Source organism: Leucopleurus acutus (genome assembly GCF_964270905.1).
Source record: "Leucopleurus acutus genome assembly, chromosome: 4".
Taxonomy (NCBI): domain Eukaryota; kingdom Metazoa; phylum Chordata; class Mammalia; order Artiodactyla; family Delphinidae; genus Leucopleurus; species Leucopleurus acutus.
The window spans coordinates 36,591,887-36,608,399 of record NC_139146.1 but is presented as its reverse complement, the minus strand read 5'-3'; the positions used below and the strand labels follow the sequence as shown (position 1 = coordinate 36,608,399).

The 16,513-nt window shown below is 47.8% G+C and overlaps 1 protein-coding gene across 1 annotated transcript in view; it reads left to right on the top strand.

Moving 5' to 3' along the window:
- The window catches only part of STK32B (serine/threonine kinase 32B), a 354,328-nt gene extending 338,138 nt beyond the window's left edge, over positions 1-16,190 (top strand). Inside the window, exon 12 of the mRNA XM_082838226.1 lies at positions 14,296-16,190. Within this exon, the coding sequence (XP_082694352.1) occupies positions 14,296-14,431 (136 nt within the window). The 3' untranslated portion in view covers positions 14,432-16,190. The remainder of the gene's footprint in view (positions 1-14,295) is intronic.
- Positions 16,191-16,513: the final 323 nt, after the last annotated feature.

Here is a 16,513-nt window from a genome sequence, read left to right as displayed (position 1 = left end):
CTTCCCTTCATGCTCTGCTGGGACCATGCTGCCCCTCGCTGCCTCCCTCCAGCAGTTCTGTTTCCTTTCATTCTCTGCACGCCCGGCTGTCAAAGTGCAACAGACTGGTCCTGCTCCATGTACCGTTGTTAAAGGCCTTGTCTCTGCAGAAGACTCTGTAAAGAAGAACCAGACGGAAGTGCCACAGTCACAGGGGGTCATGTCGGAATCTCCCGGGGGGTTGTTAGCGTTTAGAATTGCTGCATCTGTTACAGGTTGAACTGTGTCTCCCCCCACCAAAATAGATATGCTGAAGTTCTAGCCACCAGGACCTTAGAATGCGACCTTATTTGGAAATAGTGTTGTTGCAGATATAATTAGTTGAGATGAGGTCATACTGGGGCAGGGGACCCTTGCCTGGTGTCCTAATAAGAAAAGAGACACAGACTCAGGGAGAACACTGTGAAAATGGCGTCAGGGATTGGAGTGATCCATGTGCAAACCTAGGAAAGCCAAGGATGGCCCAGAGCCAACAGAAGCCAGGAGAGGGGCCTGGAACAGATTCTCCCTCAAAGCCTCCAGAAGGAACAAACCCTGCCAACACCTTAGTTTCAGATTTCTGGCCTCCAGACTGTGAGATAGTACATTTCTGTTACTATAAGCCACCCAGCTGGTGGTACCGTGTTACAGCTCCCCAGCCCCGCCCCCGGGAAACCAACACGGCATACTTCTGAATCAGAAGCTGAGAGAATGGGCCTGGGGATCTGCACTGTAACATGTTCTTCCAGTCGTTCTGATGAGAATTTCTGCAGGAGACCAGAGTGCCCACACCGTGCATCCTCCAGTTGGTTCTGGACTGAGTCATGAGAATTCCCCATCTAAAACTGTCTCCGAGGACAGAGGGAATGAAAAGTGCCCAACGAACTAAGAAGGTATCTTGAGACCAAACAACGAGGCAGTCAGCTCCATAAAGTACAGTTGTGAAGTTTATTGCGGGTAACTTACGTGCGGATTGGATGGGGCGTATGGCAGTCTGGAGGCATCGGCAGCTGCACTCCGCACCTCCGAGGGACCATCACCATTTTATAGTTAACCTAGGGTATGGGGGTAAGTGCTTGGAGACGGGGATTGCATTCCTAAGTCAAGGCCTTATCTGATTTATGATGGGTGGGTGCCAGGAATATGTCAGCAAAGGTCTTTATCATTATTTGGAGACTACCTGGACCTCATGATCATTAAACAATATCTATTAATTACAAATCCACTGACGACAGAGAAGAGATTTACTACACAGTACAGTCCTAGGTAGGGTCAGTGGAAGGACAGGAGGAAATGAACAGGCCCAAGATGGCGTCAGTTATGCTAACAGCCAAACACACTGCAAACCTTCCAGCCCTCTTTCTCCTTTGCCCTGGATCATTCACCTGCAACTTCGAGCCCTCGTGGGTGGAAGAATACTGCTGAAGGCTCTAACCGCCCCAGCATAACTACCTACCTCTTGCATGGGCCAAGTACGCTTCCTCAACTAGAAAAAACTCTTGGAGAGAGAAAAAGCTCCCCTCCCTCCGTGGGATGAGGAAGCTGTCATAGGCACGAAGTGCCAAGGGGACACGGGCCGGGCATCTACTGTGGCAGCTCCCATAGAAGGTTCTCATTCAGCCCTTTGACAGATATATTATAATCCTGACCTGACACTTGGGGTCATGGAAGTGGATCTAGCAGGACCATGTCCTCAGGATGCTTGAAGCCTGCAGGGGAGATGGCGGGATGCAGACATTCTTAGACCGCTGTGAAAACGCGGAGGAGATGCCCTAGGTCTGACCTCTCTGGACTTCAGTTTCTAAACAGAGAACAAGATTAAAATTAGCACTGCCTAATTTTCTGGAAATGCAGCTATTATTGGTTAATGGTCTCAGCTGGCAAAAGGCCACTGAGCCAGGTGGAGCATCTGCTTCCAGGGACTGGTCGGGGCTTCCAGGGCCTGGGCAGCTGAGCTTCCATTAGTTTGAGAAGTGCACTGTGGGGCTTGTCCTATTTTGGCCAAAGATCCGAGCAGGGGTGATTTTTCCAAAAGGTCTTTTCAATAGCATTTGACAAAGTTTTGCAGGATAAAAAGCCCCTGGTGCGAAAGGAGTTTGAGGAGGTGAATTTTCTATCTGCTTCCTCTCTTAAAGAAATAAAAACATTTAAAAGCACATTTAAGCTACCTTTGGAGCCCTTGAAAACATTACATTTTAAACATCGAACACTGCACATGTTATGTTTAATAATATTATTAACAGTAACTGTACATGATTTTATGGTTTTAGATCCTGTTCCTTTAATCCAGGGCTTCTCAACCTCAGCTCTGTTGACACTTGATGACTATTGACCTCAATTCTTTGATGTGGGGACAGTCCTGTGCATTGTAGTATGTTTAGCAGAATCTGTGACCTTTATTCATTAGATACCAGTAGCACCTCCCTAGCTGTGACGCCAAAAATGACCCCGGGCATTGCCACATGTTCCCTGGCAAGCAGATCACCCCCAGCGGAGAACCATTGCTCTAATCCTTGCTCATCACATTTTCCTGAGGTACTTATTATTATTATTATTCCCAAGCTCTTGCAGCTCTTAATTGGAAGATAAAGGACTTGAACTCTCTTCTTCCATCCACTGGATTCTGGGCTCTTTCGAAAACTCAAATTTCATGAAAACTCGAAATCAAGCAATCCCACGGAAATCAGGGCCCTCTGTCCATTTCACTTGGTTCTCCATCAAAGGAACTTTCAGCCAGGTGGAAAAGGGTGACTGATACTGACATATCAATCTCAACCAGTAAAAGACAGGAGCGTTGGTTTTCAGTCAGCCAAGGGAGACACGCAGACCCTGACAGATCGCCCCGAGTGTATACAAGCCCGTTGCCCCGAGCAGTAAAGCACGTGCTCTTACTGGTCTGCTCAGACTTAGCTCATTTAAAGACCCATCTTTACTTTCCCTTCAATCGGTTTTCTCTAGTAAAAGAGAGGTACCCTAATTTTTCTTTTTTTCAAATTTTAAATGGCTTTATTAAAGGCTGTTAATATAAAGGTGCCCTAATTTGTTATGTCAATATTTATCGGCCTTACGTGAAATGAGGCTATGTGTAAACTTGAAAATTATAAATAGGACCTAATGTTCTGTTTTAGAATAAATGATGGTGGTGGTGGTGGTGGTGGTGGTGGTGGTGACATTCCCACCAACAGTGTAAGAGGGCTACCTTTTCTCCACACCCTCTCCGGCATTTGTTGTTTGTAGATTTTTTGATGATGTCCATTCTGTCCGGTATGAGATGACATCTCATTGTAGTTTTGATTTGCATTTCTCTAATGATTAATGATGTTGAGCTCTGAGCACGTTTAAGGTAGGAAGATCTAAGCTATGATGTTCGGTAGGTTAGGTATGTTAAATGCATTTTTGACTTATAGGATATTTTCGACTTACAAGGGGTTCATTGGGATGTGTATATATATGTGTGTGTTTGTGTATGTATATATATATGTATGTGTATATATGTTTATATGTGTGTGTATATATATATTAAAAAACACATACCTAAGTCCCATGGCTTAACCTACACAAATCGTGGCTCTAGGAGTCTAGAGAGGAAGATAACCAGCATAAACGGTGAATCCTCTGAGACTACCATGGCTACAAGGGATGAAAACAAAAAGAAAACAGCTTCAGTGAAATGGAAACTTACTGCAGGACTCATGTAGCCACAGGAAGTGCTGGAATGCAATGTGATCCCAAAGCAACTGGGACGGGGGCCAGGAACCTTGCCTGAACTCACTCCTTCCTTCTTCCAGTGATTTGTTTTTCTCTGCACATCAAAGTCATTTTGTTTTACTGTAAACCAGTTCTTTCTACACACTGAGCTCCAGAGTCTCCCAGCTCTGCCACCAAACTCAAGAAAGTAGATAAAACAGGGAGTTGAGGAAAGTCAAGAAGGAGAATGCTTTCCTGATCTCAAATTCGAGTACCCCAGGGAATGACTCTGATTGGTCAGGTGCTAGTCCCTGGACCAATCAAATCTGGCCATTGGAGAACTCTGACTGGTGCTGATTGGGTCATGTGTCTGCCCTTAGGCCAATCAATAGCTGTGAGAGGGAGGTAAGATTTATAAAATCACTAGAAAGCAAAATGATGGTGGTCCACTCCACTTGGAAAGTAAGGACGATAGCGTAGGGTAAATAGAGCCCAGGAGAGGCAAGAATAGGGAGTGACAGATGTTGAGGTCTGGGGAAGGTTAATAAAGAAATGGCAGGTGGTCCCTCTTGGCTTTCTGTCTGACCTCCTCCCTTCCTCTGGGCAGGTAGAACGTGGTAACTGTACATGGATAGGACGGGGGAATAGGGGACAGGGAGAGCTGGCTGCCCAGGCATGGAAGTACCAGCCCCAAAGTGGACACCATTTCAGGTCCCTTGGCCGTCGAAGAGTTCATCTCAATCTGCAGCCCCAGGGTTTTCCCATGGTGACTCTCTGGCCGAGAATTGGACTGAGGCCATTATTCACCCACAGACCAGTGTCTGAATCTCCAGAACCCCTCTCTGAACCTAAAGAGGCACAAACTCCCTACAACAGCAAAGGTCTGTTTCCTGTTCATGGCAGGTTAGCTGGGGGGTGCTGCTGCCATGTCACCATCCCCAGCATTCCAGGACGCAGACTGAAGGAGCATCTCTGGAACATGGCCGTGAGACTGACAGAGGGAAAGAGACTTCGGGAGGGTCTTGCATCGGCAATGCTCCAGCCTGATGGCAGCCTTTCTACTCACACTCATGGGCCAGAACTGGTCACATGGCCGAACCCAGCCCCAGAGGAGCCAGGAGGTGCAATCTTGCTACGTGCCGAGAGGGGCAAATCAGAACGTTTGGTGAACACCATTAGTGGCTCCCTGTCCATCAGGCCCCCAACCCACAGAAGTGAGGACCCAGCAAGTCTCATCCTTAAGCCAGCTCAGACGTAAAAGGTCAGCCCCACCTCTAAATCTAGAGAGAAACCTACTAGTGCCAGTGCATAGGGAGGATCACTTAGCTGGGAAGGAGCCGGGGCTCCCCGCTGAAAAGTTGTGTGACCTACCACCAGTTCCTCATCCTCTCTCATCCTTTTCTCACCCTCAGAATGGGTGCTGTTAATTCTTATCTGGAAGGGTGGGTGTAGGTATTAAATGAGGAGGTGCTGGGTGAGGATGAACTCATCAAATCTCAACCCCTATCACTCAGAAACCAGGGCGGCCATCCCTTCAATTTTCCCAGAGCTCATCCATTTGCAAAGGGGTGTATAGAGAGGACGCTCAGTAAAATAATCCCCTACAATTTGCTATATCACACCCATGCCACAGCTGACGCCATCCTAAGACTCCCTCAAATAGGTTTTGCTTCAGGCAAAGCCGATAAAATAGACAGAATTGTAATGCTTCTGGCCAAAGGCTGTTACTGAATTTGTGAGATAAGTATTGCATGCAAGGTGGTCTTCCCAATAAGTGATGAGGTTTGAAAGCGGAACAGCCAGTTACACTGAGTTTTTACTTAAGGAAGAGACACCTCATGGGAGAGCAGAAACATGTATCAGTCAGAGTTGCAGAGGAAACACTCCAAGGATAATTTATTTTCAAAGGACACTTTACAAAGGTGTGGCTGTAAGGGCGTCATAGAAGCTTGTGCAGTGAACTGGGGCTTCGGAGAAGGCAAGGTGTTCCCACCCGGTGGGTGACAGAGAGGAGGAGAGGGAGGTCGTCCAGGGAGAAGGCTACCTTGATTGGAGCAGCGACCTTCCAATGTTCCCAGCAGCCCCAGGTGACAGTGCGGGAAAGGGGCTGGGGACCTGATGCCCAAACTTGACTGCCCTTACTCCTGATTTCTGCCAGGGCTCCCCATGGGCCAAGCCCAGCTGGAAGCCCAAAGAGCTTGGGAGCTTTCGATACAATTCCTACAAGTCGGACTCCCAAGCTGGAGAGCAGGCGGGGAGTGGGGCAGGGTGGACCTGGGGTACGATGGAAGATGGATGATGGAGGTCCAGGGGGCTTCTAAGAATTGAAGGAGTGTCCCATGAGAGAGAAATTAGAATCAGCTGAATAATTCTGGGAAGCACAACAAAGGCCAATGGGGAGGAGCTCTCAGGCAGCAGATTTCTCAGTTGAAATTCTATATGAAGGAAAAGTTTCTAAGGATTTAAGCAGTTCCCACATGAAATGGGCTATCTTGAGAGGTGGGCAGTGGGGTTTGGGTTAAGACTGGCTGGCTCTCTGCTAGGGATGCTAGAGGCGGGATTCTTGCAGTGTACAAACAATTAGACCAGGTGACTGTTTGCTTTCTTCTCTTCAGTATCCACCCCCTGTCCCCAAACAGACAACCATTCTTCAATTTGGAGTGTTCCCTTTCAGAACTTTCTGGTAACTTCGACTCTGGTATTTATTACCCATAGAGAAGCAGTGTACATAACAGCTACAAGCACAGCCTCTGGAATCAGACTGCCTGGTTTTGAATCCTGATCCATGCTAGCTTTGTGACCTTGGGCCTCACACTACTGCCTCAGTTTCCTCATCTGTAAACTGGGGTATTAAAACCTACTCCATATGAAGGATTGTTGTAAAGACCAGTGAGTTAACAGATGTTAAGCACTTAACAGCCCCCCTACACAATCAGTCAGCACTGCCCAAGTGTTTGCTAGTAATATTAATTTTGCACAGAATTATCAGACCAATACAGTACTGTATCAATTAAGTGCCATGTTAAACATCATTTTGCCTTAATTCTTTAACGAACTCTTACGCATACACACAAAATAACAACCTATCCACTCCCTTGGCCACAAGAGAAACAGCTCCATGCATGTTGACTCAGGCAAATTGTTGTCCACGAGGGCTGTGAGCTCGCCAGTTCTAATGGTCATCCAATTTTTGTCCAGCTAAGACATCCTTTTACTCCATTTAATTGGGACTGGCATCCTTCCCCCCTCGGTGTCTTGAGACAGAGCCTGCCAACCTGTGCAAACAGGCTGCTGATGAGGGGTGGAAACCTGGCTGGGCATTTATCCCTGCATTCACCCGCCCGGCCTTCCAACACACATTGACTGTGCACCAGCCCCAGGCTGGTCGCTGTGCCGGCTGCCGTGCAGCCACAGATGGCTTTCGGTGTCCCTTGCCCAGAGGAGGGGAGACCAGTAACCAGGCTGGAGACCCAGTTCCAGTTGCCATTTCCATGCCCAGCCTTCCCTGGTTTATGGGCCCCTCTGGACTCCACCATGACTTGTGGGGCTGGATTCCCTCCCCGTGAGCCTATTGTCCTGTTTCACCCATTTCTGGGTCCTGACTCTCAGCCACTGTGTGTGTACCCCCTTCCAGTACCCTCCTCTTCTCCAGGTCTTCAGCCTTGATCCCCCAGAACGAGGCCTGCAGAACCATCTGTGGAGGCCTCCTTGCTGGGAGACATTCATCAGAACTGTGGCAGGAAGTTAAGCTTTACTTACTGATCCTCAGTTTCTCCATCTGTGAAATGGGGGTGTCCCCACACTGCAATCATCATCATAAAAATCGCTGCCCTTTATAAAGTGCCTGTTACAGGGCAGATGGGTACTACGCATTAGTTCATCTTCTCCTTTAAAGAGGTGGTGCTGTGGCCATATCACAGGTAAGGAAACAGGGGCTTTAGGAAGCTGGGTAAGTTCCCCCAGGCCCCTCAGCCAGTCACGGCAAAGGTGGGATCCTGATCCAATTCTGTACAGCTCCAAATCCTGCCTTCTCCCACCGTGCCACACTGCCACTCCACGATGCCACACAGTCCAGGAGACATATAACCAGTGAAATGACGTGAATAGGTGTGACGGCACTTGAAAGGTTTCCCATTTTTAAAGCACACAGCACAAAGGAAAGCTGGCCATCACCCTGGAACGGGAGTCCAGGCCACACCTAGGGTTTGATGCTGCAGATCAATGTTGGTACGAAACTGACTCCATCCTCGGGGTGTGAAATAGCTCGATTTGAAATTATTTGATGGCTAACCGTTTTATTTTAGTCCTATGTAGTGCTTTGCCTTTGAAAAATGCCTCCAGCCCAAATTATTACAAACTTTAATGTGTTCTGTTCTTGTTACTCAAGGGTCTCCGCCGCAGAGCCCTTCCTTCTGGAAGCTAATGCTTGAGTTCGGGACGTTGAGGGCATTCGCATCCATCACTCAGAATTCTGGCCACAAAGCTGACAGTTAATTTGATAAAGTGGCTGAGAAAATGAAATGTTCCTGCCATCATGGAGATAACTAGGCAATCTGCGTCCGTAGACTTGGGCTATGTCTAGTAAGATACGTAAAATCCTTTTTCGTTTCCTCCTGAATTATAGATAACTAGGCTCTGGGCTAGTCGTGGAAGTGAGCTCTCGGGGCCAACCATATGGTTTCATATCATTGTCTTGGTTCGTGGGTTCCTACTTGAGCAAACTGAGACTTTCTAATTCCTTCAGAGTGTGGAAAAATCATTCCATGCTACGTTCCTTCCATATCCAGACTGAAAGGCATAAGAGTCGGTGGAAAGGGCAGGGGTCTTGGAGACAGACAAGACCCCTGGGTCTTGAATCTAGCCTCCCAAAGTTACACGGCTAGTAAGTGGCAGACCCAGGGATAGAACCAGACAGTCTGGCTCCAAACCCAGGCCTTGAATGCCAAGCCATACTGCTTCCTTCCAGCAAAGACTTCATCCCAGTGAATGTTCACTGTTTGCTCTCTGTCCTGCTCCCCAGCCCCTTCAACTGTGAGCCTGGAACATAGAACCTGGCACACGGATAGTGCTGGTAAAAAGGATGAGTGGAAGGATAGGGGAGTGAATGGGTGGGTGGGCATTGAACAGATGGGAGGGTGGCAGTGATGAATGGAAATATGGGAGTAGATGGATGACTGGATGGGCAGAAGGGTGGTGGATGGATGGATAGACGGGTGGATGGATACTAGATGAACAGGTGATGTGAGGTAGCTGTGTGGGTGGATGGGTAAATAGGGGGTCTGTGGGGGGAATCAATGGATGGGTGGATAGTGAATAGATGAAATGGATGGTAAGTGGATACTTGGATGATGAGTAGAAGGGTAGATGGAGGGATGTATTGATGGATGGATGGATAATGAATGGTTGAGGTAAATAGATAGGTATCTGTATAGAGGTACATGGGTGGGTAGGTGAATAAGTAAGTGAGTAAGGGGAGGTCAGTTAGGTGAGTAGGGGTGGACAGGTGGGGGTGGGGTGGGACAGATGGACATATGGATGGATGATGGTTGGATGGATGGGGTAGATGAATAGGGTAAGCAAATGAACGAATATATGGATAGGTGGATAGAAAGTGAATGGGTGGGTGGATGGTGGCTGGATGCTAAATGGTTGGTAGTAGGTGGGAATGCAGATGTAGTGGGAAGAATGCAGGCTTTGGAGCCTCCCAAAACTAGATTCGAATCCAGTTGTGTAAGCCCGTGGATGGATGGGTGGATGTCTAGAGAGGGGTCCATCCTTCTGGATTCTGCCTTCTCGTCTCACACTGCACCTTGTGGTGAGTTGCAAGGCGCGTGACTCACACCTCATTTAGACACCACTCTAGGCCTCCAGTACCCATGGTCATAGTATTCTTATGAACACTTATGACCCTCCATAGAGGAGGGGAGACTTGAAACAGCTGGTTCTACTCTTTTTTTAAAAAAATATTTTATTCCTTTATTTTGGCTGTGTCGGGTCTTCGTTGCTGTGCGCAGGCTTTCTCTAGTTGCGGTGAGCGGGGGCTACTCTTCATTGCGGTGCGCGGGCTTCTTACTGCGGTGGCTTCTCTTGTTGCAGAGCACAGGCTCTAGGCGCACAGGCTTCAGTAGTTGTGGCTCATGGGCTTAGTTGCTCCACGGCATGTGGGATCTTCCCGGACTAGAGTTTGAACCCGTGTCCCCTGCATTGGCAGCTGGATTCTTAACCGCTGCGCCACCAGGGAAGCCCCTGGTTCTACTCTTTGAAATAGCTCTGGCCAGAAGGAGGAGATGAAGTGGCTGAAACTATCCAGCTCCAGAAAGGACTCTGGTCCGCCATGCAGTATTGTTTTTACTTTCCGTGACTTACCTCACTGGTGTCCCTTCATTTCAAATCTCCTCCCTCCCTCCCTTCAGCTTCACACATTCCAGACCAATCCTTAAAGCCCAGCTCAAAGGCTGCCTCCTGCAGGAAGCCTTCCTTGATCTACACAAGATTTCAGAATCCATCTCTCCCTCATCAGGGCTGTCTCATCCCTTTGCTCCACTCTTTATTATGCAGTCTTTGAAGCTTTATTTTGCGTTATAATCGGGGAAGTTCAGAAATCTAGAGATAGTAATGCTTTCTATGCTATGTTTAGGCATTTAAAAGAAAATCTTAATGGCATTCATCTTTATCTTGCAATTTACCCAGAGAATTGTGGGGCTTCACAGATTATGAACCAAACAGCAATGCCCTACTTTGGAGTAAAAGCATTTCCCTTTCACTCTCATAGATTTCTTAGTCACTTGAGTGTTCCCTAGTTCCGATCTGATTTTCTCTCCAGAGGTGTCTGAGAGTCTCTGAATGTAGGAGAGGGAATAAAGGGCCAGGGGAGCAAGATTGCCCGGCAATCCCAGCATTGCTGAGGAAGTCTGACCACCTCCCTTTCTCATCCTAGGCTCTCCCCTCCCTGCTCACTTTGGCCTCTAGATCCAGTGCCTCTGGGCCTCTGGGCCCTGAGCCCTCCTCCACTAGGATGATGTATTTTTATCCTGACTACCTTTCCCAGTTGTCCTATCTGGAGGGCTGCAAGCCTCAGAGGCAGAGGCACTGGGCACCTGGTCCTAGTCCCTGCAAGTAGACAAAGGACAGGAGGTTGGGCTTCCCTGGTGGCGCAGTGGTGGAGAGTCCGCCTGCCGATGCAGGGGACACGGGTTCGTGCCCCGGTCCGGGAAGATCCCACATGCCGCGGAGCGGCTGGGCCCGTGAACCATGGCCGCTGAGCCTGCGCGTCCGGAGCCTGTGCTCCGCAACGGCAGAGGCCGCAACAGTGCGAGGCCCGCGTACCAACAAAAAAAAAAAAAAAAGGACAGGAGGCAGTAGCTCCAAGTTCACTGTCTTATAAACGACTTTGTTGCTGCTGGTATTTCACATTGCCTGAAGGACTTGCTCAAATACCGGCATGGTTCCAAACACTAGGCATCTCTGCCAAACACACACACACACAGAAGGCATCCCCACCACACACACACACACACACACAGCATTCCCACCATGCACACACATATACAAGGCATCCCTACCTTGTGCGCACACACAACACACATACGCACACGTGACATCCCCACCATACACACACACACAACTGCGATCCATCCGAGGCCACGGGCTGTGTTGTATTCATCCAAGAATCATCCACAGTGCCCTGCACGTGACAAGTACGTACAGATGTTTGTTGGGTGAAACAACTCTTTCATTTAAATCAGGCAATAGGTCTGCACTCTGTTTGACAGAACATACTAATGTACAAGGTACATTTCAGCTGAAACCTGTGTCTTTCCGAACAAGGTAGAACTGTAGTTATATTATTTCCAGCCCTGTACTAGATATTTCACACACATTCTCTCTGGTTCCCCTTAGCCACCTGCCAAGGGAGTGATATAGTCCCCAGTGATAGGAAAACTGCGGCTCAGAAGATAAGCAGCTTGACCCTTTGATCCAAGTGGCTGATGTTGAGATCCAGGGTTTGAGCTGAGTTCTTCCCTATTCTCAAACTTCTCGCTGCTTCCTTAAATGTCTTGGTTTCATTTTTTGCCTGCACGGTCCACATGGAGTGACAGATGTGGGGTAGTGCATGAACCTGCAATTGAAGATCAGAAAGAGAAGTGTGTTGACGTCTTCAATCATGTGGAAGGTGACCAGGTGACCAGCTGTTAGGAGATGCAGTGTACGTAGTCCTGCTTCCTCAATGTAAATTGGTGTAGCCATTATGGAAAACAGTATGGAGGTTCCTTAAAAACCTAAAAATGGGGGCTTCCCTGGTGGCGCAGCGGTTGAGAGCCCGCCTGCCGATGCAGGGGACACGGGTTCGTGCCCCGGTCCGGGAAGATCCCACATCCCGCGGAGTGGCTGGGCCCGTGGGCCGTGGCCGTTGAGCCTGTGCGTCCGGGGCCTGTGCTCTGCAACGGGAGAAGCCAGAACAGTGAGAGGCCCGTGTACCGCAAAAAAAAAACAACTAAAAATGGTGTTGCTATGTGATACAGCAATCCCACTCCTGGGCATATATCTGGGGAAAACTCTAATTCGAAAAGATACACGCACCCCCATGTTTGTGCAGCATTATTAACAATAGCCAAGACATGGAAGCAACCTAAATGTCCATCAACAGATGAATGGATAAAGAAGTTGTGGAACTAGAGGAAGCCCGCATGCAGCAACAAAGACCCAACACAGCCAAAAATAAATAAATTTATTTTTTAAAAATCAAAAAAAAAAAAAAAAAAAGAAGTTGTGGTACATATATACAATGGAATATTACTCAGCCATAAAAAAGAATGAAATAATACCATTTGCAGCAACATGGATGAACCTAGAGATTATCATACTTAGTGAAGTAAATCAGAGAAAGACAAATACCATATGATATCACTTATATGCAAAATCTAAAATATGATACAGGGGCTTCCCTGGTGGTGTAGTGGTTGGGAGCCCGCCTGCCAATGCAGGGGACGCGGGTTCAAGCCCTGGTCTGGGAAGATCCCACATGCCGCGGAGCAACTAAGCTTGTGCGCCACAACTACTGAGCCTGCGCTCTAGAGCCCGCGAGCCACAACTACTGAAGCCCGTGCACCTAGAGCCCGTGCTCCGCAATGAGAGAAGCCACCGCAATGAGAAGTCCATGCACCGCAATGAAGAGTAGCCCCCGCTCGCCGCAACTAGAGAAAGCCCACGCACAGCAACGAAGACCCAACGCAGCCAAAAATAAATTAATTAAATAAATAAAATTTTAAAAAATATATGATACAAATGAACTAATTTACAAAACAGAGACAGGCCCACAGACATAGAAGACAAATTTATGGTTACCAAAGGGTGAAGGGAGGGAGGAGGAATAAACTAGGAGTTTGGGATTAGCAGTTGTAAACTACTATAAATAAAATAAACAACAAGGTCCTACTGTATAGCACAGGGAACTATATTCCATATCCTGTAATAAACCATAATGGAAAAGAATATGTAAAGAGTAGATATGTAGATAGATAGAGATATATATAGATATATAGCTGAGTCACTGCTGTACACCTGAAACTAACACAACATTGTAAGTCAACTATACTTCAAGAAAAAAATTTTTTTAACATCTTTATTGGAGTATAATTGCTTTACAATGGTGTGTTAGTTTCTGCTTTACAACAAAATGAATCAGTTGTACATATACATATGTTCCCATATGTCTTCCCTCTTGCGTCTCCCTCCCTCCCACCCTCCCTATCCCACCCCTCCAGGTGGTCACAAAGCACCGAGCTGATCTCCCTGTGCTATGCGGCTGCTTCCCGCTAGCTATCTACCTTACGTTTGGTAGTGTATAGATGTCCATGCCACTCTCTCACTTTGTCACAGCTTACCCTTCCCCCTCCCCATATCCTCAAGTCCATTCTCTAGTAGGTCTGTGTCTTTATTCCTGTCTTACCCCTAGGTTCTTCATGACATTTTTTTCCCTTAAATTCTATATATATGTGTTAGCGTAAAAAAAAAAAATTGTGCTCCCTTAACACAGTTTGTCATAGGGTGGTTTGTAAGTCTGGGTGCTCATCTGTTCAGATATTTCTTTGTGGGACAATTTGATCACTGTCCCTCTTCCCCATCAGGTGATAAGCTCGATGAGGACAGAGAACCTGACTGCTTTGCTCGCCAGGGTTTCCTCTGCTCCCTGGCATGGTGACTGGTCCATCAGTGGGCATTCACTACACATACATGCGCGAATAATGTGTGGGACACGCCCCTTTACCTACTGTGTCAACTTAGGCAAATTATATACATGATCTCCTGTGGACTTCACAAGGAGCCGTGATGTAGGTATTACTATCTCCATTTTACAGATAGAGAAACCGAGGTTCTGGGTGTTGAGTAACTCTTCAGATCCACACCTGAGCTGGGTGTGGATCCCAGCCTGCCAGGCTCCAGACACAGCATTCTCGCCCCCTCAGGGGTTGTGCTTCCCCAGGCCAGCGCGACAGGCAGGCTCCTCGGTCGCCCTGCTTCCCCAGCCGTGTCCCTGGACATCCCCCGCTCCACATCACTAACTTGGGTCTCTGCTGTGCTTGTCTGCAGGCTGAGGAAGCAAGGGCAGAGCGGCCAGCTCTTGGACACAGAAGGCCGAGCCGGGAGCCAGGCCCAGAGCAAGCTCCAGGACGGGTGCAACAGCAACATTCTGGCTCACGCCTGCTCCCGCGGCTGCAGCAGCTAAGCCACCACCTGTGGCTTCCAGCGGGACTGCACACACCTCTGCCCTGCCCACCAAAAGCCCCTCTCTGTGCCACGATGGTCCCTGTCTCACCTCTAATAACATCAGATGCAGAGAAGGAACCCTGGGCTCGGAGCTGGGGAGCCTGGGTTCTGGTCCCAGCTGCCCGGCTGATACCTGCTTGACTGTGGACAAACCTTGCCCTTTCTGTGCCTCAGTTTTCCACATCTGCCAAAGGGGTTAAACAGCTCTCTGCCGCACCTCTAATTACAAGGTTATTCAAAGAATCCAGTTGGGTAGCGGACATGCAAAACCTTTATAAAGTTGTTCACATGGGCAAAATAAAACCTTAATATTTGAAGTGCACTCCCCTCCCCCAAAGCAATTAGACCAACACAACTTTGCAATTCGGTCCATCCTGACTCTTAAGACAGTACTTTCGAAAATGCAGCCCTCAAACATCTGATGTGTTAGCCCAGCCTATGGAAACACCATTCCCGAATCCTGGAGCTAAGCCGGAAGTGTCTTCTTTTGCCTTCTTTGTCAGGCCAGTCTTTCTGACCTTCTAAGATGGCTCTCCACCATCTCCACCTTTAATTTCAGTAGGTCTCCACTCCCACCCCACCCCTGGTGCTGGGATGGCCCGTAGATGCCCATTCAGAAGGTCAAGTCACTGACCATCAGTCTCTCCTATAGAGTGTCAGCAGAGTTCCTCCCAAAACCCAGTCCCACAGCAGAACTCTGAGTGTCCGTCCCCTTCCAAGTTTTCTTTCCTGAAAAGGGGTTATGTCATCTCATCGGCGTTGTCTTAAAGAGGGTCTCCAACTGCCATCCAGGAGGCTGCTCCACCTGATAAATTAGGAAGCACAGGTGGTCAGAAAGTGTAGGAGGACGGTGGGCTCACACAAAGAGCAAACTACTTTATGATCTGTTCAGGGAGCACTTTGTCTTTGAAGTGGGAGATGCTGTAGCATAGGGGATACAGCTTGGACTTGGAACCAGGACTGTGTCCAGAATCCAGCCCTGCTGTTTACTAACCAGAAGACCTCAGGCAAATCGCGTAATCCCTTGAGTGTCAGTTTCCTCGTTTTAAAAGGAGGATAATAAAACTAACCCTCGGGTTAAAAAAAGATCCTGTGTGTGATATACCCAGCACACAGTACTCTGTGAATGGTAGCCGGTTTGGGTCTGCACTCTCATCAGCATCGTTTAAAGAAACTTTCCTGTTTCATTCATTTGGCAGTCAGTTCTCTGTAGAAACAAGCCTGGTGTTTAAGATTCTTTGAAATTTTCATCCTGGAGTCTCTGATATCTGTACGTTCCTCTGAAAGTTCAATTGTGTTTTTATTTTGCATCCAACTTTCACTTTTTACCTCATAAATCAATCCTTGGGACTGTCAATGCCATCTCTTAGATTTCTTAAGAGACATTTTAATGTATTATGTGGTTTTATATGTTTATTTGAAAAAAGGAAAGAAATGATTATTGTTTTCCTCCTTCAAACCCAGGCTATTTCTAGATGGTGTTGCCCACGTGTCCACTTGTCTTGCACACTTTTCATTCGTTGATTCCCGTTGGCACCATCCTGTCCCCTCCAGGAAATAACGGGGCTGCTTCTCTCTTCACTGTGACCCTGGCAGCACTTAGGGCCCCTCACTGGGTTGAGTTCATGAATTAGGGGCGGGAGCTGGCAGTAGCTCAAGATGCTGGATTTCCTGGCTCTGTTCAAGTTAGCCTTGTTCGTTGTTCAGAATAAACTATTTCTTGGCCATTCCTTCCTACAACTTTGTTCTTATTCAGGGTTGGGTTGGATGGGCAATGTCCCCTCAAAGACAAGTTTAATGAGGAACATAGAGACTGGGGGCGGGGAGGTGGGAAGGATTTCAAGTCAGTGATGTGTTTACTTTGCCCACAGAATAAAACCAAACTTGGCAATTCAAGGCTCAATCAACTTGATCACAATTCATGTTATCATCGTCACCATCATCACCAGCATCATCATCATCACCATCATCATCATCACCATCATCATCACCATCATCACCAACATCCTCATCACCATCATCATTGCCGTCCTTATCATTA